The 23,793-nt window shown below is 36.2% G+C and overlaps 1 protein-coding gene across 29 annotated transcripts in view; it reads right to left on the reverse strand.

Moving 5' to 3' along the window:
- KLF12 (KLF transcription factor 12) overlaps positions 1-23,793 on the reverse strand; it is a 589,904-nt gene that overhangs the window by 156,625 nt on the left and 409,486 nt on the right. For 2 of the 29 annotated variants that reach the window (XM_028497483.2, XM_028497484.2), the window contains exon 2: positions 19,835-19,960. The exons of 25 other annotated variants lie outside the window; for them this stretch is intronic. Coding sequence is in view for 1 of the 4 variants with exons in the window: in XM_028497480.2 (XP_028353281.1) it covers positions 21,068-21,100 (33 nt within the window). In the remaining 3 variants the exon portion in view is untranslated. Of the gene's footprint in view, positions 1-19,834; positions 19,961-21,067; positions 21,148-23,793 lie in introns of all 29 variants that reach the window. 2 more of the 29 variants (XM_028497482.2, XM_028497480.2) reach the window with 2 other exon arrangements.

The following is a 23,793-nucleotide window of genomic DNA, read 5'->3' on the forward strand; positions in this document are numbered from 1 at the left end:
GTTAGACTACAAAAGATTATTTTTGGTTATATCTAATTTGTCCAGGCTAACGTAGACATTATTGTTCTATTATATGAAGACCAAAACCTTTTTTTTTCAGCTTCACTATGGTATGAGAACAACAGTGTCTAAAATTATATTAAATTGGTTCATTTCATTCTTTTTTAATAAAAGATTTTGGTTTGCTAGTCCCCTCAAAGCTTGAGCATACACTTAAAGGAACAAAAACATGCTTCTTCAAATCTTTCTTTATAGAATATAAATTATAGCTCCATTCAGGAAATACAATAGTGCCAGGGCATTTTATTTAGCAACAATGAGAAAAGAAAGAAAATAAGCTAAACAATGGTACCAGATCAACTGAACAGGAAAATGGGTTGATGTTTTATTGTTGTTGTTGTTTTTTTGTTTTTTTTTTTTTGCTTCTAAGCTAACATGGTTACTTACCCACCAAAAGAAAAGAATTAGAAAATATCAAAAGGAAGTATCCAAAATATCTACTGCATAAAATTCTAAATGACAAGATTTCATTTCATGTGCTGAAATTGAGAAACAAGAATTTAAATATTCTCAGATATTAAGAAACAAAAGAAAAGAAACACCATAAACAGAGCAACTTTTATAAAAAGCTATTAGCACTATCTACTCTTCTAACTAGAACACTATTTCAATTTGTACCCAGTATTATCATTTAATTGCTCTGTAGAACAATGTAGGATGTTTCTTATTAGTATGTCAGACCCATGTAGAAATTCTTTGTTGAGGCTGCTTTCATAAAATATCCCAGTTGGTTTGTCATTAAAATTATAAAATATGTCATTAAGCACAAATTATCAAACATAAGTCTGCTTTCAAATATAGCCTTGATTAATTTCTCTCCAAAATTCTAATTTTGGAAATAGTGACTATTTCCATCACTAATTTTTTTCTTCCTAATTACACTTAGACACAAGGTTCTAACACAGGTTTATAAACCAAAAGCTGGGGTGCGATTCATCATTGTAGAAACATTTCATAAAGTAAACGAAAGAGTGCTTTCGTAGACTACGACAATACAGGAGGTAAACATGGAGCTTACTTGTAAATAGACGGCTTCTGAGGCATCAAGCTTCACTGAGCTTTGCAAACTCTTTAAGACTTTTGTAGATTATGAACACGAGTCCATACTTTGTAGGTATCTGCTTAATCCCTCACTAAAAAAAAATTCGACTCCTTAAGCTGTTTTACAACAATAGAGGAAGAGCACTCCTCTTGTAATTCTGCTCTATATACCAGAAAGCTAGGAAGACCCAATACTAAGAGCCCCTAGGTGCTTTCAAATACGTGAGAACTACATAGCTTTTGCATGAGCTCAAACCAAAATACAGAAAATGCTCATACAAATTAGGAAGGATCAACCAAACCTTTGGACAACAGACATATCTTATTTGGGAACGTTAGACATGTTATGCATGAATTTATAAGTGTAAACATCACAGAGGCACGTGCTGGTTCCTATTTCACACGTAGCAGTTGCAATGCAGCCAGCATATCCAAAAACAATGCCTCATCAGTATAAAGAGGACAAAACCCTGATCATACCATTCATCCGTTTACAGTGTTGACATAATATATTCTCATAGCCCATACCAATCACTTCTACTGTGATAATGTGGCCAGTAAACCATCCATAATTCCAGCTTCACGCTGCACATACATACACGTAAGACCAGCAATACTGCATAAATATGTGTCCCAAACAGTTGAGGTATACGCTTCCTCCACCTTTTAGGAAAAAGAAAAGACCTGAAAGGCTTGATCCTGAAATCATTATTAGAATTCATTGCTTGGCTTTTGGAAAGTGGAAAATGGAAACACATTGGTTCCGAGATATGAATCCATAAACGTGTAGCAATGGGAGAGCAGCCAAGAGAGAGAAGGAAAGCTGGGGAAACCACGGGAAAACACCAAACAAGCAGCACTTAGAGCAGTTAGAAATTAAATAAAAGGACTACACAGATTTGAGAAAGTGAGAAAAGATATGGCTATGTTACCAGGAAACAGCCTCTAAGAGGCAGGGACACTGAAAAGACCAGATATCACAAAGAAAAGTTTATGCACAATTAGGACAAGAAAATTTTGTAAAAAAGAACAAAGAAACGATTTCATACTAAAATTCTGCCCTTGGTCACTAACTACTCAATTCTTGATACAACATTGATGGACGACTCACAGCAGCATCCGCTAAGCATTGCTGTTGTTTTGTTGTTTGTTTTAAATAAAAGCCCATCAAGATTTTTGCCTGGGAGCAGTGACTTTAGCTGAATTTTTGCTGTTGATGACCCTGGGGCAGAAAAGATGATCAAACACTTAAACTATGTTTAATATTATCAACAGAAACAGAATTCCTTCTAAGGATGTGAAGATTGAAGGGCACGCTGCATTTCTGTCAAAGAGAATGAGTAATTAATTTCATCTTCCAAGAGATGATATAATATTTCTTGGAGGGGGTCCACAATAAAGTAATTTTTCAGCCTTTCATACCTTAAGAAATAAATGCATGAACACACACGAAAGTCTGACAAGGTAAATGTAACAATATACTTCATTAAGAAAAGGTGTGTGAAAAAACCTAAAGATAAATATAAATAGGATTATACTGCTGCATAATAATATTTCTTCAAAAGTCTGAAGGCCAGTTTGATTCAAAATAATCCACTCAATAAAATATAATGCACAATATTCTAGTGAACATATTCCCTTCAGTGATCTGGGGATTACATGTGAGCTGTTCTAATGAGATCCTCTTTTTCCTGAATAAACGTTTTAAAATGTAACTTCAGCTTTAGGCATTTTGTTGAATAAATGCAAAAATGTATCTAAAACTTTCTCTGTGTGAGTACTCAGAGTACCTGATGCGTTTCCTACAGTCAGCCATTGCCATCAGCTGAATCTTATTACAGTCCTCAAGGGAATATGGGTTTTTAAGGCTTGCCATGTATTTTGATCACCTGGTAATCTTAAAAGGAGAAAAAATATATATGGACACCACCTCATCTTTGGAAAGTCCTCCAGAGACTCTTATGTTTGGTTGAGGACCACCTGGGTAATATTCTGCTAAATGTTATCCAAGATTTATAAGCTGTTTCATCTTTAATGGCATCAGGGATTGTCAGAGAACTATCGTAATATTTATGCATATACACATGTGCACACACAGACACACACACAAAAAGGATGTGTCCAACTATCTATCCATCCATCCATCTCTCCATTCATCTATTCATCCAGCCAGCCAGGGAGCCAGCAGGCCAGCAAGCAGCATTTAAAGCATAAAAAGATTATGTTTAATTTTATCTTTTCAACTTTATAAAAGTTTTTTGAGAAATCATTTCATGGCAGCGTTCAGAAGATTGCAGAGTGACTTGCCTACTGTTACAAAACTCATGGCTTCACGGTTATAAGAATCTGCTTTATAGCTTGTTAGGTGGTCATTAGAGACAGAAAACTTGATTTGGACCCAAAAGACTTGAATTCATGACCTGCCCTGTTACTTATTAGCGGTACAGTCACGGTATCATCATTAAAATTCTCTAGGTCTGCGTTTATCCACCTATAAAAGAGTAATATTAACTCCAAACTCACACAACTGTTGTAAAGATTGAATTTAGGTCATTAAGTGCTTTTAAGTAATACTGAGAATTGTGGGATGGAAGTAAATGAGCTTCCCCTTTTAGAACTAAAATTCCAAACAGAACCTGGTCTACTACTGTAGCTCCATGAACTCAGCATAAGATATATTCTGAGGCAGAATCGCAGAATACAGCCACTGTAGAGGGGCAGTGTTTGCTAAACAACCAAACAGATATATGTTACAAAAGTAAGCTGAACATGTAGAAATATTGTAAGCATTTTCCGGTTCCACATAAAAATTTAAACAAACACATCCTCTCTTAAAACGCACAAGACAGTCATCTGACTTGATTCAAATTTTTTTTCTCTATTTTTTTTTTTTTTTTTTAATTTTTTTCGGTACGCGGGCCTCTCACCGCTGTGGCCTCTACCCTTGCGGAGCACAGGCTCCGGACGCGCAGGCGCAGCGGCCATGGCTCACGGGCCCAGCCGCTCCGCGGCGAACCCGGCTCCCCTGCATCGGCAGGCGGACGCGCAACCACTGCGCCACCAGGGAAGCCCTTTTTTCTCTATCTTTTTTAGCTTAATTAGATTGGCCCGCAGGATAAGCATGTACTAGTTGATGGAATGCATTTTAATTGACTGGTCTGATTTGTTAATTCCACTATATAAATATCGCCTATCAATCCATAGTTGAGTTTGTATCCATTATGACGATAATACATAAATATATTTAAATAATCGTTTTGGGATGTTGGCTATTCTTCAACAGCCTTATCACGAGATGAAATAGTAGAGCTTCATTTGTTTCTTGTGTCCCGGTAGAAATTTAGTTTATGTAAGTTTCACTGACTTGGTGAGTAGTCGAATGTGCACTTTCTATGGGAGGTGCTTAAAGAAACTTACTGTGCACTTCATGTAAAAAAAGGGAATAAAGATGAAATAGTAGAGCTTCATTTGTTTCTTGTGTCCCGGTAGAAATTTAGTTTATGTAAGTTTCACTGACTTGGTGAGTAGTCGAATGTGCACTTTCTATGGGAGGTGCTTAAACTTACTGTGCACTTCATGTAAAAAAGGGAATAAACTGTGTCTCCATATCCTGTTATCACTGAGCTTTTGTTATACTGCATTATTTAAAAATGCAAATATACTTTATTTAAAGAGTAGAATTCCTCTTTGTACATGAAATTCACAATAGGTGCATGTCTTAGTTTTCTGCATTAGTAAATGAAAATTTAAAAATATGAGCACCATGGTTCAAGCAAGCAACCTGCTCAACTCTGACTAGTCGTTTTTGCTCAAAGTGTGCAAGGCACCAAACATCAATTTGTGAAGAACCAAAGCACTTCGCTTTCCTCTCTATTGTGTTATTTTACTAAAAAGGAAGGCCTATTGTTCTAAATTTGTCTCGCATGGGCCCCGATGGACATCCTTCACCTTTCTTTCAAGCCCAGTGATTTTTCTTCTTTATTCTTCATATTAAGAGCAAACTCTTAACTACAATTGCTGTAAAAGTGTGAATTTGTAAACCTGGCCAAGAAAAAATTAAAGCAAAGTATACTCAAAAAAGGAAAAACAAATTGTAATTTTTCTAAAAGTACGGATGAGAGAATAAAAGGCAACAAGTAGAAATATCCTATGTGTGCAATCTGGAACTTGGTTTCAAAAGGACTGAATGAGTTAAAGAGGAAGATATTTCAATGAATATTTAATTCAACTGCTTTTTCTCAGTCTCTCAAGTACTAGTTGAAGAAATGATTGATTCCTTAAGAAAATTCAGAACATATGCATAACATAATGGACTCTTTGTGCTTTTACATTTATGTTTTTATGCTTTCACATTCAAATTGAAAATGCCAGCCTTCTAAAAAGATTCAATACAGGCATTTAAATTTATCCTAAATTTTCCTTATTTCCTAGTTATTATCTTTTTCCATGACCTATTTATTTCTCAGGGCTTTCATGAATCATATTATTTACCCAAAGCAATCAGAATTTATGTTAACAGTTGACTGCACATCTGAAATTCTGGTTTGGCACTTATGTGTTGTAAAGTTAGGGTCATACCTGAGAGGTGGGGACGATTCTCCTACAGGGTGGTAGAGGACAGAGGCATTTCTATTGGGGCATTTAAAAAATTAATAGCAGACATTCCCAACCAAAGAAAAGACTAACAAACTTGTTTGAACATGAACATAATGTGTTACATGTAAATTGATATTGTGTTCTACCACATAACATAATCATTGAAGACTCAAACGCATTTGTTAGATGAGAATATTTGTGCTCAAGATATTCAGCCACTTAAATCTCATTTACCTGGTCAAATGAGATAACGAAATAGTGTCACAACAATAAATGTCCAAAAAGGAAGTATAAGAAGTTAGTTTTGTTCCTATTTTCTTATATTTACTGTCAAACTGAACTTCACAAAAGCATGCAAATATGTCTTAAAAATAAATTTTATGAATCCAACTATATTGACATTTTGGAAAAGGCAAAAGTACAGAGACAGTAAAAAGATCAGTGGTTGCCAGGGGCTTGGGGGGAAGGGAGGGGAGGGATGAAAAAGAGAAGCACAGGGGATTTTTAGGGCAGTGAAACTCTTCTGTATGTTACTGCAATGGTGGTTACATGTCACTATGCATTTATCAAAACCCACAGAAGTGTACAACACGAAGAATGAACCTTAATGTAAACTATGGACGATACTTAACAATAATGTATCAATATAGGTTCATTAAATCATTAAATCTAACAAAGTATTACACTGATGCAAGACTTTAATAATAGGGGAGACTGCGAAGGGGGGTAGGGTGGGTACATGGAATTCTTAAGTACAATCTGCCAAGTTATTCTGAAAGTATAAATCTCTACTAAAAAGTAAAGTCCCCTAAAGATTTTAAATTAACTTCAATGTAATATTAATGCTGCTGCTAAGATTCAATTTTATCTATTATTTTGTTTATAATTCTTTGCAAAATTCATAAACCAAAACTATTATCATAACACTTGCAAATTTTTTTAAAAAGAGGTAACTGTTAGACTTATCTTGACTACATCATGGTTAATTTTTTTCTTCTTTTGGTTTTAAATTGGTATTATTAGTCAGTGACTGATGTAAGATATTAAAGTTTCACTATACGTGAGAGGAACATGTCTTACAGACTTTTAGGGATAAAAAGTTCATTTCAGTCTTCACCCTAAGCCACCGTCTTAGTCAAGCGCCGGAGGCAAATGTTCTGTGCTAGTTACATATTTAAAATATGCAATAATGTTTACCATTCTCAAACAGATTAATCTTGTCTGCTACCAGATGGACTGTGCTTCCGATTTCACAAAATATTCACCATAAAGAGTTATTTTTATAATGATATTTTTCATAGTACTGGAATACATCAAATTTCAGAGACTAGAAGATGACCTCAGAGAGGCTGAGATACCCAATACAACTGGAAACCCTAACATATTACAAACATATAAAGCAATAACACCATCTTTTTATGTAAAGGGAGGTATATTTGCAAAATGTAGGTTTTACTTTACGGATATTTAAAGCAAGCAAGTAGTCCAGAGAAGCCTGCATATGCTTCTCTACTCATAGAAAATGCCTTTAAAGAGAGATCAACAACCAAGCCAAAACAAGACACGTAGCAAAGTTGAGAGAAATCCGCCTTTTCTCACCTACCCCTGGAATCAGAGGGAGCTACCATGGGAATGCGGCAGAAGTAGAAAAGCAATAGTGTTTAAATGCTCCAGAACCTGTTCACAAGCAGTGGATTTCACTCCATCCCAGCCCCCTACAAATCAGCAAAATGCCCTCATGCAAACCAACTCTTTTAAGCTTCATCTTTTGGCTTCCTGGTAAATGGGGTATAGATGCACGCAGGTCTTTCTAAGGATCTGCGAGGGTGAAACTGTCTAAAGGTTTTTTAAAGTGGTCCCCTGTTAAGGTGCAACTGCCACAAGGCACACATAGGCGTACGTAATTACTACGTTTAGGTGTAGAATTAACTGTACAAATCGAGCCCCTGTTGATTTTACCCATCGATATGAGAGTCTGAGCAAAAGGGGGGAAGGGGCAGGCTAGAGCCTCAGGGAAGACAAAGGCAGGAACAGGAAGGCAGAATGGAAGACAACTGATCTGACTGAAAAAGAGGACTTGCCAGCCAGACAAGACTCCTGCTAATCAGCTATGATTTACAGTGACAGGGGAAATAGCTCAGTATTCCCCCTGGCTGGGACACAGAATTCTAAGAAATAAAGATTTTTTAAATGATACTAGTAATGCTGACAAGCTTGTAGTAAAACAGACACTTTATTATGCTGCAGGACAGCAGTGTAAATGGATACACACTTTCAGTAATGCTGGTGAGCTGTGTCTCAAGCCTTAACATACCTTAAAACAAGTAATAACATTTTTAAGAATGATATAAATGAACTTATTTACAAAACAGAAATAGACTCACAGATTTCAAAAGCAAAACTTATGGTTACCAAAGGGGAAAGGTGGGGAGGGATAAATTAGGGGCTCGGGATTAACATACACACACTACCATCTCTAAAACACATTAACCAACCAGGACCTATTGTATAGCACAGGGGACTCTACTCAATATTCTGTAATAACCTACACTGGAAAAGAATCTGAAAAAGAATGAATATATGTGTATGTATAACTGAATTACTATGCTGTACAGCTGAAACTTTCATGACATTATAAATCAACTATACTCCAATAAAATTTTTTTAAAAAAAGAATTTAGGGCACTGCCATCTCCCTCCCTCTCTCTCCTTCCCTCTCTCCCCTCTCCATATATATGTAAATACGTCTATTCAAAGTCTATCCCTAATCATTCTATTTTGAAAAACAAAATGCTATTTTGAAAAGCAAATTCTCAATCAACACCAGTACTGACTTTTAGAAATCACCGAAGAGAATATGCTTAAAAAAAAGTCAAGGAATGTTAACACAGATTTAGTCATGATTCCTGTGAAATGACCTCACAATTTCGTGTTGGCACTGTGAAGAGGCTTTCGAAAGATGGTCATTCTGTTAGGAAGATGACATATGTATCAACCATTTCAATTTTATGCAAATAAGTACATTTTTCATAAAATGTGATTTTGAATTTGTTTTGCAACTAATTAGTATATTAAAATATTATAACTATTAAAGTTAAATTATCTACAAGTTTATATATTCAAGTTGGTTATAAAACTTTCCTTCTGGGATGCAGGGCATAACTTAATGCAGGGACTTCCCTTTAGACATAGAGGGCAACTTGGGATTTTGACAAGGATATATACACAAATATTTAACTTTGCCTTATTTACAGGAATAAAAGTTAGAAACAACAAAGTGGTCATAAAAACAAAATAAAATTTGGAACAATGATTTTTAACCCTAACTATGAACCAGAATCATACATGGAACAATCATACATGGAACATGTTAAGGGTACACAGGCCAGAGATGAAATAGGTCTGGGATATGGTGTAGGCACCAATAGTTTAAAAAGCATCACATGCGACTACAATGATCAGCCAAGTTTGAGAAACAATACTCAGTGGCATTATCTATGTAATGTTAAGTTTAAAAATGTTAGGATATAAAACTGCCTGTAATAAATGAGTTTAACTTTGTTCCACCAAAATATTTTTATACATGAAAATAATTTTTAAAAGGCTAGAAAAAATACTCCAGAATGGTAATAATAACTTCTCCATTTGGTGAATTTGTGGGTGATCCATGTTTCCTTTTTTACTTCTTTCCTGTTTTCCATATTTTCTACAGTGAATCTACTACTTTTTCTTTTTTTTTTTTTAAGATTTTTTTGATGTGGAACATTTTTAAAGTCTTTACTGAATTTGTCACAACATCGCTTTTGTTTTATGTTTTGGTTTTTTTGGCCACGAGGCATGTGGGAGCTTAGCTCCCCGGCCAGGGATCGAACCTGCACCCCCTGAATTGGAAGGCAAAGTCTTAACCACTGAATCGCCAGGGAAGTCCCACTACTTTTAAAATAAAAAGAAACAAGTGGGCTTCCCGGGTGGCACAGTGGATAAGAATCTGCCTGCCAATGCAGGGGACACAGGTTCGATCCCTGGTCCGGGAAGATCCTACATGCCGCGGAGCAACTAAGCCCGTGCGCCACAACTACTGAGCCTGCGCTCTAGAGCCCACGTGCCACAACTACCGAAGCCCCTGCGCCACAACTACTGAAGCCCGAGCGCCTAGAGCCTGTGCTCCACAACAAGAGAAGCCACTGCAATGAGAAGCCCGCGCACCGCAGCGAAGAGTAGTCCCCGCTCTCTGCAACTAGAGAAAGCCTGCACGCATCAACGAAGACCCAACACAGCCAAAAATAAATAAATAAATAAATAAATAAGAAACAAGTTACATTTTCAGAAAGTTAAAAATGAGTAGTGTACAAAATATATTTTAAAAAAAAAAACCTAGAAAGTGAATGGAGGTATTTTATAATTTTCAATCTGGCTTTTCCAAGATTCTAGTGAACCGTAATGTTATTAGAAGCAAATCACTATAATATACTGTTATTAGAAGAAAACAGCAAGTTCTCTTAAAATCTCAATTTGCCAAGGGTGTTGCTACTATCAGTCCTAGATTGTTGGCATGGTTATTCTACATAAATTAACGTATCTACCTATATACCTTGCAATTAAACTAAGAAAAAAGTTAAATGTAACTGGTAACTAAAAGTATGCACGTGTAGTAACCCTAGTGGGTTAAAACTATGAATTCTTCTGGAAACCTCAAGCTTCCGCATCACAGTTTACTAGGAAAACATTCTCATACTTGAGAAGCTAATGTCAACAGTTATATAACAATGTATGGGTACTACAAAGCTTTGTATGTTTCTGATGAAAAGCTTTCACGCAATAAGTATTTAGTCACCACTACTGTATAATCAGTACAACACTGATAAATCTGAGGATACTGCAAAAGGATTTTAATCTTGACCATGATAGAAGCAACTCTTCCCCCACCCCCGTCCCCCAGAGCTTTAATGAGAGTTTCACCACTTTTCTAGTGAAGTGCATTTAGAAAACATGAAATGGTATGAACAATGGGGAATGTTTCATTCAACTTTGTGCTATAAAGAATGGAGGACATTTTAAATGAATTTGAGAAAACAAAATTGTGCTCTTTAAATCATCAAGTAAACATTCAAATAAGTATTACAGAGAACTTGCAATCATAAATTAGTTAATTCAATACTAATTAATTGAATAATAATGATTGATTTTTTAAAATACAGGAAAAGTAAATATACTTAATATTTACTACAACATTATCTGGTAGAATTTTCTCCTACAGTTTTATAAATAAAGAAATCTCATCTCCCAGAATTTGAAAGAACTGTCCAGGGCCCCAAGGTAATAGGATCTGTGATCTAAACCTAAGAGTGATTCCTAAGACTGAACTTACCCCCCATGCTGCCCTTATCAGCCCTGAAAGATGGAAAAAGAGTGAGAACCTGTGCCTTTGAGAAGTATTTTCTTGCAGTTCATGTGAAATTAGTATCTGGCAATACTAAACTGAAGAGAGTATAAAAATGAGTGCTGCTTGGATAGCTGTCTGGTGGGCACCAACTCACTTTCCCAACATACCTAGCACACAGCAAATTTAAGGGCATGAGGCAGGTATCAGTAAGCCACATTATAATGTCTATTTCATGTTTATTTCCAATTTGTTTTCATATTAAGTTTTAGGATAACCACAACTAGAAACACCATTCTTAGGAAGAGCATCCTGAATTTGGTGCTCTGGCCAAACTGTATGTGATGTAAGTTTGAAAGAAATGAGAAAAGATGGGGGAATAAAATGGAAAATCCAAAGCCTAATTAGATTTGTAAGAAACACATTAGAAATGTAAGTGAAAAACAACCAGCTCACCATCTATTTAACTTCTTTTGTTCCTTTTTTTGTAAACCAGACACTCAGAAATGAAAAACAACGCTTCATTTTTGGCCAATGATGCATGTTCCTTGATAAAAGTAGTGTAATAAAGTGTAAATGTGGTAAATGGAACACTAAGCGAGAGGCAACACGGTTTTGTAAAACGAGTGCTTGCCTGAGTTTTAGTAGAGGTTCTATTTTAGGCAGGTAGCTTACTCATCATCTCTCTTCAATTTCTAACTGAAAATGACTTTTGCACAGTCACATGTCTGTTACCACCTCGACCTTTACCAGATTCTACCTGTCCTGATGAGATACCACTCTTCTATGCTTCCAAAGCACTCCAGGTTTGTGCGTCTTTTCTCTAACTAGGCTGTGAGCCCACACCACTTTTATTAAACTCTTTTGTCACCCAGGACCTATCAGAGTCCCTGGAACAAGCCCCAGTTGCTCTCTGAAGCACTTACTAATTCTAAAATTCAATAAATCTATGAAACTTAACAAACAGTAAATATACTTATTAACTTAACTGTAACATACAAAAATTAGCATTGTAAGTTTCCATCTGCCCATTCCTTCATTTAAAAAGAATTTAATTGACAGATTGCCATTTTATTAATTCCTCTCACAAAAGAACAGTTTCATCTGCATATCTGACATTCTTTCTTACAGCTAAGGGCGCAGTTCTCAGCCTGGGTAATTTTTCCCCCAGGGGACACAGCACTGAATGTCTGAAGACATTTTTGATTATCACAACTGAGGGCAAGGGTGACAGGCCCTTCTCTACGACAAAGGCGAAAGATCAATAGTGCTGAGGTTGAGAAACCATGCACTGAGCTACCATCCCTTTCCTTCTATCTTCTTCCCTCTACCGTCCTATTTTTTCCTTTTTTAAAAAAATTTATATTATTTTCCTCTCATTTTTCCCTCCTCAACTTCCTGCATATGTATTAATCAGGTAAATCCATCTATACAGTTAAAACATCAGTAGATGCATCTCTGTGGGCAAGTGGGTATGGTTTATATATTAATATGAATGTTAGTTAACATGCATACATTCTTGTGACTTTTACCATACGGTACACTTAAAAATTACAGGAGGGTTACGTGTGTGTGTGTGTGTGTGTGTGTGTGTGTAGCGAGAACGTGCACAAAAAATAACTTGAGGAGTTTAGGATCCTACCATACGGTACACTTAAAAATTACAGGAGGGTTACGTGTGTGTGTGTGTGTGTGTGTGTGTGTGTGTGTGTGTGTGTGTAGCGAGAACGTGCACAAAAAATAACTTGAGGAGTTTAGGATCTATATATGCAGATGTGTGTGTACGTGTGTGTGTTCACATGCCTTGATTCTATAAGTATTTACTGTTTACCTCTCATATTTGTGCTTAGGTGCATAAACAGAAGAAGGCAGATATATTTGTTTTGTGTAAAAGTCAAGGGGGACCGGGTTGAACCAGAGAGCTGAAGTAACAAGTACGGTTGATGATCCGAGCTCCATTAAGCATCTGCCTTTCCACTGAGGCTTTTGGTATCAGCCAAAGGATGGCTACTCTGTCTAGGCCTCAAGCCTGAATCATCTTCACCATATTTAAAGGTGAAATGGCATGTATCTAACACTTAGCGATACGTGTACACGCACTGTGATATATCCATTTAATCCTCACATCCCAATATAGGAAACTATCGCTAATCACACTTTACAGATACAAAATAGAGACTTGGAGAGGTTAAGAAATGTGCCAGTGGCTCTACAGTGGTAAGTGGCAATGTCAAGACACAATTTTGAGTGATCCCTGACCACAAAACCCATTGCCTCGACTGTAATGCAACCCTGATCTCCGCGTCTGATTCTATACTGTATGCCTCCAGAGGGTCAGGAAAGACTGAAATCACTGTATCAGTGCCATAGAACATTTTCCTTTAATTTCACGCAGTTTCAAGATGCCTATGTTTCATAAAAAAGGGGCTAAAAAGGTTAAGTAAAAGCTTTCATGGACTTCACAAACATGTATTAACAGAATTGTTTTTCCTTCATTGGTTTCCTTATATCTCTAAGAAAACAACTGTACGTTATTCAATTATGCATTACTGAATATGTAAGAAAAAGACAAGAGTCAGGCATATTAATCACTTCTTTGATTTAAAGAATAGAACTTTAATTCCCATGAGATAAAGTTACTCTGTGTTTGTGGCTTTAAATGATTCCTGTGATGAAATCTCAAGCACCTTATTAAATAAATAAGCAAACTCACATTTACATAGTTCATTTTCTCCTTAGCATCAGTACCTTCAGCTGCAGTAAAATAGCCAATGTTCAATTATCTACCGTCTTATAAGGGATTGCAGTATAAGTAATCCCAAATGACAGATAATCCAAAAAGCATTTACGTTGGGTTTTAAATTCATTATATGATTCCAGCAGATTTACCGCCATAATTATATTCTTTTTCTCAGGCTCATATTAAAATTCATTTGTATTTCTTGAGCACAAGCCAACTGTCAGCAGAAGGGAGGATCCCAGATACATGCCGGCTGACAAAAGGAAGTTGATTTGCTATTAGCATGTTTTTCCCATAGGTAATTGACATGAAGATAATCAAGAGTTGGTTGTGAAATTGCATTTCATATTTATTAAATGTCTTATATGATTAATTAAAAAGGATATATTATAACACTATAGCAGAGGTGTGAAGGGCATGGGCTATAAACACTAATAGACTTAGGTTTCTGCCCTGGCTCTGCCCCAGTCTGTGACCACAAAGCAAGCTGCTCATCTGCTAAACTGTAGTTCCTCATTTACGAATGGCGCTAATATTTCTACCTACATTTGAAAGGAGTTCTGAAGATTAAATTATTGAATGTACACTGCCTGACACAAAGTACTCAATTAAAATTGTGGTTGTATTTTTCGCTGTAGCTATTATTTTTATCTATTTTACTCTAGTGCTAAAACTAGGGATGACTATATCTGATAGTCTGTAACAGTTTAGCTTCCATAAAATGACACTGCCTTGATTATTCAATAAATTATATTAGCACACTATAGGGTCAAATGTTGAAATTTGTTCATTATCTTCTGCAGAAGACAGTTGGACATATTTACGATATAACCACCAAAACCAACTGGAAAATACTAGAAACACACAATTGCTTGTTTTCAACGCTTGAGGCCATATACGTTAAAACCTTTAGGATTTTAGGAAGGTAACGGCACATCGCCAAGAGGGTTCGGAGTGGAACTGCATTCTCAGACATATTAATATTTTGGCAGTAAAGCAAAAGAGCATTTACATCGAGTTAGAAATAAGGACTATAAATATCTGCACATTGGTTTAGTCCATATTTTAATTCTAAGTGAGTTTTTAAAAATTTTTTAAAGTATTTATTTTTGGCTGCATTGGGTCTTCATTGTTGCGCATGGGCTTTCTCTAGCTGTGGTGAGCGGGGGCTACTCTTCATTGTGGTGTGCGGGCTTCTCATTGCGGTGGCTTCTCTTGTTGCGGAGCACGGGCTCTAGGCACACAGACTCAGTAGTTGTGGCACACGGGCTTAGTTGCTCCACAGCACGTGAGATCTTCGCGGACCAGGGCTTGAACCCGTGTCTCCTGCAATGGCAGGCAGATTCTTAACCACTGCAACACCAGGGAGGCCCTAAAGGAGTTTTTTTTCTAATGTTAAATTTTCCTAACTTTTAACAGTTAAGAGATTGTGAAACTGGATTAAATGATACTGATAATATCAATTCTACATTTTTTCATTAAAGCTGTGTTACACATCACAGAATTATAGGTTAAGATAATTGAAGAATAAAAAAATCCTTCTCTTGGTTTGCATAAAGTGGTGCTGGATAATTTCTTGCTAGTGCAACTCTAAACAGTAATTCCAGTTCATATGATGACTCCTTAATTGTATAAAAGATACGGCAGATATCCTGATTTGCAGAAAGGTGACCTGTAGATGGCATTATCCCTTTCCCCTTTATTTCAATTAGGAATTGATTTCTTTCATTGTACTTTACTGGTTAGCTAGATTAAATTATTAGATTTGAGTTTTAATATGCTGGAACATTTTTTGATACTTTCCCTGGTCAGTAGATGAGATAGAACCTAAGCAATACCATATGAAAAGGGGGTGGGGTCTTAAGAGAAAACACTGATTTACACTTTTCCTACAAATACACACAAATTATATCAGATTGTCAATAATTCCCCAAGATGAAGTGAAAAGGTAACAGAACAAAGGTAACAAAAAACATACAATAAGACTAAATGTAAAAGAGTCTACATTCTGCAATTAAGTAGTCTAGTTTTTTATGGCTTTAAAATCTTTTAATATTTTAGATTTTGTTAATACCTTAAAACTGACAAATCTTGAATATAAGAATATAGAAGTTGAAACTGAAAGAATGAAAACAGACTCACATAGCTATATGAATACCAGAAAAAGTATACTGTAAACTCAAATAATTACTATAAGAGGGACATTTTGGGCTTCCCTGGTGGCGCAGTGGTTGAGAGTCCACCTGCCGATGCAGGGGACACGGGTTCGTGCCCCGGTCCGGGAAGATCCCACGTGCCGCGGAGCGGCTGGGCCCGTGAGCCATGGCCGCTGAGCCTGCGCGTCCGGAGCCTGTGCTCCGCAACGGGAGAGGCCACAACAGTGAGAGGCCAGCGTACTGCAAAAAAAAAAAAAAAAAAAAAAAAAAGAGGGACATTTCATTTTGACAAAATGACCTCACAAACAGGAATACATATAATTGTTCTCAATTTATAACCACCTGAAAACAGCCTTAAAAACATAAAGGGCTAAAAATGAGAAATGGACAAATCCATAATTATAGTGTGAGATCTTAGCACACCTCTCTTAATAGCTGATAAACAGGGAGCCAAAAGTATAGAAGATGAAAAAAAAAACCAACACAATTAACAAACCTACCTTAGTTGATCTGTTTACAACAATATACCTGGTATCTCCCCAATAAACAGTGCTTTTCAAGTACTCTGAACCTTTTACCAGAATTTGACCACAGGGTAAGCTGTAAACTAAGTCTTAATAAATCCAAAGAGGTAAAATTATTCAGCATATGTTCTCTGAACCACAGCAGAATTAGGCTAGGTATCAATTACAAAAAGATACCTAGAAAATTCCAAAACACTAAGAAATTAAAAGTACACCTTAAAGTCAGCCTGTGGGTTGAAAAACTATTAAAAAAAATAGAAAATAATTTGATTCAAATAAGAATAAAAATATGATACGTGAAATCTGTGGCATATAGCTAAAGGTGTGATTAGATGAAAACTTATGCTAAAACATAATTACAAAAGAAGAAAGGTTGATAATCAATGATCTAAACTTCTAATAAATGATCTAACTTCTAAAGAAGTTAGAAAAAGAAAGCAAATTTATCTTAAATAAAGGATAGGAAGAAAACATTTAGGATAATAGAATTAATTAAATAGAAAACAAATGCACAACAGAGAACCTAAACAAAACCCGAAACCTGTTATCTCAATAGACCAATAAACTAATAAGCTCACAGTAAAACTGTTAAAGAAAAAAAGAGAGAAAAGGCAGTCATTACCAATATCAGGATTAAGAAATGGGGATGTCTCAATTAAAAACATAATTAAGAGAATGTTAAGAATAGATTTATGCTAACAGATTTTAAAATTCTGATAAGATAGAGAAATTGTTTAATAAGTACAATTTACCAAAAGTGACACCAAAAAAATGGAAAATCAAAGTATCTTATATCTATTTCAGAAACTGATTTAACCTTCTGACTTAAAAACTCTAGGCCCAGATTTTGCTTCGTGAATTGTTTCAAACATATTATGATGAAATAATTTAAAAATAACCCAAATCATACGCCAAATCTTCCAGAATTAAAAAAAAAGGAACACATTTTAAATGTTATTATGAGGTTGGTATACTTGTGATCAAAACCTAACAAAATTCAAGAACAGACAAAACTAAGCTATAGCTTTAGAAGCCAAGATAGTCATTATTTTGAAATTGGGTAGTGACTGTGATGCAACGTGAATGGGACACATAAATTCCTCTTTTTTGATCTGGGTGGTAGTTACGTGTCTGTGTCACTTTGTGAAAATTTCACAAACAGCACACTTGTAATTTGTGAACTTTTCTGTATGTATGTTATATATCAAATTTAAAAGAAGAAACATACCTAGAAAAATAAATGAAAGAGCCAAGTCCTTATATTAGACCTCACTGCAGGTCAACAATAATCCATAAAACATTATGTGTGAATTGTCTGAAGAATCAAGTTGTTACCTTGATACACTATTATTCAGAGTACTTTTTCTGCACATGTCCATCAAAAACAATGATAAGAAAAAGAGAATGCCTTGCTGAAATCAAACCCAACTACACTGATGGCATCTTTCCAACGTCAAAAATGTGAAAAATAACATTTGATGTGATTTCTCAGGAAATCCATTTAAGTTTATATGGATATCAATATTCTTTCTAAATACCAACCTAAACGATGCGTTTAAATAATACGATGTCACTTTCAACAAATATAGCAGTAAATCTTTCCAGAGTTTAATTTTACATTTTGAAAATTATAAAAGAAAATCTGTCCAATCCTCTGTCCAATTTCTCAACTTTTCTTAGATTTTCCATACTCATCCTGCAATTACACAGGTAAGATTTATCAGTATACATATATGTAATGTATTCAGCACTTAACATGGTTCCTGGCACCTTGTCCTTATAGGTACTCATTAACAGTCATTAAATGAAGGGATGGACTTCATGACAAAGCAGACAGTCTCTTAACAATTCATCTTCCACTGAAGACTTCAATTTCCTCTGAAGAAAACTGGTCCCTCCCCTTCTAAAAGTTAGAGAATTCTTCTTTGATGGAACAAGTATTGAACAGTTCTATCTCTTCCCTGTCTCTGACTAACATCTCTTATAACTGAAATTAAAAAGCTCCTAGTAGAGCCACACTGATTACTCTATGAGTCGTAGAACTTCTCATTTATCTTGAACCAGAGTAACTTCTTTTGCTGTTTGCAGCACTCTACAACTCCAGCTTTCCTACGTTCCTCCCCCCCCCCAACCATGTCCAGTATTTCTTTTCCACCGTTTACAAAATTCAATATAAATTTCCATTCTCCCCAGGCTGCCATCTTTTTGACATCCCTTTTCATTCAGAACCTAATCAGAGCATCATCAGTTTCACCTCATTGCTTCCTTTTCCTATAACTGTAGCAAGTCAGAGATTTACCAGATGTCCTACCACTACACGCCAATAATATTTTACTTATACGAGTTAAACAATTTACATATTATATCATGGATTTTATAATAACATTGTAAAACACATGTCAACACAAATTTGGTTCCACTCTACAGTCATCACTTTTCAAATATTTCCCATTTTGAAGTCCACAGCTTGCTTTTTATTCTGGTATAGAGGAAAGATATTCTCAAAAGTACTTAGAGGTAGCTAGAAGCGCGTGTGCGTGCGTGCGTGCGTGTGTGTGTGTGTGTGTGTAGATCAGTGGTCTTGAACATAATCTTAAAGTGATCCTTTGTCCTCATGCCCATATGATCATTCAGCTTTATGATTTCATAATGTCAGAACATTTGCCTTCAGAGCTCTGAGGAGGTCTCAGTAGAGAAAAACATAAGGTTAAAGCAGAAATTAGTGTGAAGGGATGTTCACCGAAAACCACCTAAAATTAGCTACAAGGAAGGTTTCCCTCTAAACCCTGCCATCCTTTCGGTCCGTCAAAGGTACTTTTTCCCCCACTATCCTAGCCAGAGTCTTTTCTTCTCCAGACTTCTTTTCACTCCCTTGTTGATAACCTTCTTATTTCCTTTCTGGTCACCTTCATACTAAAGGTAGGTTCTTTCGGGGGTCGGGGAAAAACCATATTCGACATTTTACATACTATATGAACAAGTACAAAACAGAATGTTGTATTGGATGTGATTAGATTTTGCTTATCATCTATTACTCCTGCTCACTTATATCTCCCTGAAACACAGGGGTGGAACGTCAAACTCTCCTATATAGTAAGGTTCTAGATTCTGCCAGTGAGATGCCCTCATGCAAGTATTAGAAGTCAGAAGTGAGCTGAGGTCCTCTTCTGGCTGGGGCTGCTGCTGACAGCAATGTTCCACGTTGCAGGGTTGAATAATTTGTCTGAGAAGCATTTGTGTCCATAGCAGTAATGGCAATACCAGGAGCTGGGTCCCAGTCTCTGCTTTACAGCTATGATGGTGTGTCCTGAAATCAACGGTAGAGAGGCAAACCCACCTTCAACCCCTCCCTCTCTTCAATGGATTACATGAACATCGAATTCTCTACATTAAATTCCTGGCTGCTTGAAAGTCCACTCGATTCCTAGAGTGGTTACCATTTCCTGTGTTACAGTCTGCAAACCTGTTAGGAGATTAGAAAAAAATATATGAATACAGATAAGAAATGTAAAGGAAGGTGTAAAATGCACAGTTACCCATCACCGAGCATATGCAGTCTAGTTTCTTTAACACAGCATAAATGATAACCTTTGATAGTCCCACACCCACCTCTCATATCCCTCCACTCTCTCTGTCTCAAAGTGCACGGAGTTTCCTCACATTATTGAAAATTCTGGGCCCCTTCACACATTCTGTCACCTCTGAAAAGAAGTACACAATTCTCTCCCAACCACTTTTTCTCCACCCTCAACTTTTCCCTGACTTCTAGACATCTTTAAGATGAAATTCAGATGTCCCCTCTTCCAGGAAGCTTTCTCTGAAACTCACTCTAGTCCTATTAGGAGCTTTCTTCTTGTGTCCAACCAATTTTTCCACCTACCACGCTGTATTAAAATTATCTGCCCATGTATATGTCCCTCTTAGAAGACTGCTGAGTCCTTGCAGTGTGGGACTACATTCAATTAATGTTTGTCAAATGAATAAAAGAGAGAATGAGTCTATATTTTTCATTGCTCTATCTGCCTGAAGAGGCTAATTGTATCGGTTAAAAAATACATCCCCCATTTGGTACAGTGGAAGTTTACGTTTTTGTAGGGTTCAATTTTTAAAGGGAATGAGGAAAAATCCATGGAATGGATTTCATCAGGGCTTGAGTCAAAGCAAGATTTCCCAGAGAAACTTTCAATTCCCCCCGTAAGCTATTTCCCTAAGTGTGGAAGACTACGTACTTAGGTCCTGCACCCTACAGAAAGGGAAACGATTCTAACAAGTCCTATGTGCGGTAAATGATGGCATTTTTTGGTCCAGATTTTACGTCTGGCCATTCACACTACAAATCCATTTCAAAATTTAATCTACGCACCTTACGTCAGCACCACCCACCTTCACCCTGTATAAACTCATTCAGTGGCCAAAATTTCTCACTTAGTTCTTCGAGTCCCTTGCAGTATAATGACACATATAAACACACAAATAGAAATGAAAAATGAAAAACTATAAGTTTCATTCAGTATTTTGAACTCCAGTGTCTGCAGACAGTTTATGGATTACGAGACTCCTCAGTCCTTACCTGAGGACAGGTGTAAGGCGGGCAGGCAATCATGCTAGAACTGGGACTGGAGAGATGGACTCTGCCAGGAACCTGGACCACTGTCCAAAACAGAACAGGGAGTGGGAGTCAGACTCCACTGATTAGAAGAAAGGGGATGAAATCTGGGAGCACCTAGGAAGCCACCAGCCATTGCTGGATCTTGCCAAGCTCTGGATTAGTACAGTATTTGGTTCTTTATGGCCAGAACCCTTTTTGACTGATCAATCATTGTTCTACCTGTTCTTAAATAGTTTTGATATCTCACTTGGCTAAGATATCCTCTTAAGTGGGTACGGGAGAGGTAAATGGAATGAGGAAAAGAGGGAAGTATTAAGTATTGCCTGATAAATTTTTGAAACAATCAGGAAAACAGAGTCAAGCTTTTAGGAGTAGATGTCTCAAGGCTCAGCTGTGGGAACCAAAATAATCAGGAGAAATGACTGAACCTTCATAAGAGTAGAGATTTTTACTTCCTTCACTGATATGTGCCCAGTATCTGGAATGTTTGCTGAATAAATGAGTGGAATGAGGCTGGTGCTGTTATATGCTTTCCTTTATCCCATTTGCTTATTTCTCTCTTGGTATCTCCTTTGGTCACTGAGAATTGACCATTGCACCTACCATATTTTCATGGTTTTAAGCCTAAAGCAAGACTTTCATTATGTCAAGTTTGTGTGTTTATACTTTCATTTATGTCAAGTTTGCACATGGGTAATAACAAATATAAGCTGAATCACATTAAAATCAAAGGTGAAAAACTAATCACCTAATTTTACCACAGAACATTACAACAAATTCAGCAACTGATCTAAATGAGTGATTTTCTTAGCCTTGGCCATTTGATAATAGCCTGTTAAAACAACCTAATCAATGATCAATTTGACCTGGTTTGCTCTCATCTCTGCTTCCCTATTAAGAACTTCCATAAATAGAGAAATCACTTTAGTAGATTTAACCTCTAAAAATAAATAAAAGGGAGGATAAGCCTAAACATGAAATGAGCCAAGAGAATCATCTGTCAGACACTGAGAAGAGACGCTTCCTAAGAAAGCTTTATTAAATGTGGTCTGAGATTTCTATCATTTTATCATTAGCCTAATTTTAAATAGATGACGATGTTCAAAATACTGTTTGTCAAATTTTCTTTTACTTTACTTTTGGTATGACTGCTGTGTTTTTACTTCTAGAAACAACGTGCAACTTATTTATAACACAGCTTAAAATCAACTTACATCGTAAGTTCCCAAATAAAAGTATATTATGTAATCAAAGCATTGGGAAATGAGCTATTAAAACCCAACTTTATTATTCTTTCCCTATGTCCATATTTGTTTCTGTGGATTTTTCTGAAAAACTCTTGCTCAGCCTAAACTCTTTAGTGAACTATTTTAAAAATTATAGTAATACATGAACTTGAATGTGTTTTATTTCTGCTCCAAGTAAAAATATGTGAAATGAAAAGATTTAATACTCTTTAATAATTCTCAGAGGAGAAAAATGTAGGGTTATGAAATATCAGTAATACGTATTAATATGTTTCAAAATATCTAAAAATAATTCACATTGATGATGTTTTCAAAAGCTCTACTATAGCATTTAAATTAAGAAGGCATTCAGAATTTATAATGAGAGTAGTAAACATATGGCACCACTCAAAAGAAGGCACTGAAGCAAATAATTCATTAAAAATGCAAATGAATACAAGTGAACTTGGTTAGAAAGGTTACTATGGAAGTGGAAAAGGCAAGGCTGAGGACTGTTCACTGGGGAGAACTCTGATGAGGTCAAGTGCAGCCTCTGGAGCTGCGGACGACTTATTAAGGAAGGAGCAGTTCTGAATTTTTATTACTGAGCTTTGCTCACACTGTGATGATTTCAGATAAGGTTATTTATGAATTCTCTGAATATCTGACCTTGGGACTTTTATGGACACTAGATATATTGCTTTTTATGGGGGAAAACAGGCAGTTCTATGAAGGTAAATCATTCAGATTATTGAAAGGGAAAAGAGGGGAAACATCCCCTGTGAAACATTTGATGCCTGTTCAATAAGTTTAAGCAATTATGCACTACAGTAAATTAGAATAAATTATAAATCAGTCAGTCTTACTAGAAGCCATAATGTCATGTAAAATAAATGACATGATGCCCTTTTTACAATAAAATTCAATACCGACAACTTCAGTTATTTAGGAAAATGTAACTGCAGCAATGTCAGTCTATTCTGAATTATAATATGCCCAATAATGAACTTGTATTTTCTTTAGCACAGGGCACTGACTTTATACCAAAGGGAAGTAAGTACTTGTACAGGCTTGGGAAGCAGACAAGGACATCCTATTACACCACCCACCAACTTGGCAATAGCCTCCCTCAAGTGAAACCATTACCAGTTCAAGTCATCAGAACTAAGACGGGGGACAATTGACTGTCACAACTTAGTAATTATATTCTTTTATTTTCTTTATTATCAAGTGATAATGAAGTTTTCAGTGAACGCTTTCTTTTAAGTAAGAACCCCCAAACACATATGGTCACCTTATTTTTGATAAAGGAGGGAAGGATATACAGTGGAGAAAAGACAGCCTCTTCAATAAGTGGTGCTGGGAAAACTGGACAGCTACATGTAAAAGTATGAAATTAGAACACTCCCTAACACCACACACAAAAATAAACTCAAAATGGATTAAAGACCTAAATGTAAG

The sequence above is a fragment of the Physeter macrocephalus genome, chromosome 13, assembly GCF_002837175.3.
Source record: "Physeter macrocephalus isolate SW-GA chromosome 13, ASM283717v5, whole genome shotgun sequence".
In the NCBI taxonomy this organism is placed as follows: Eukaryota; Metazoa; Chordata; class Mammalia; order Artiodactyla; family Physeteridae; genus Physeter; species Physeter macrocephalus.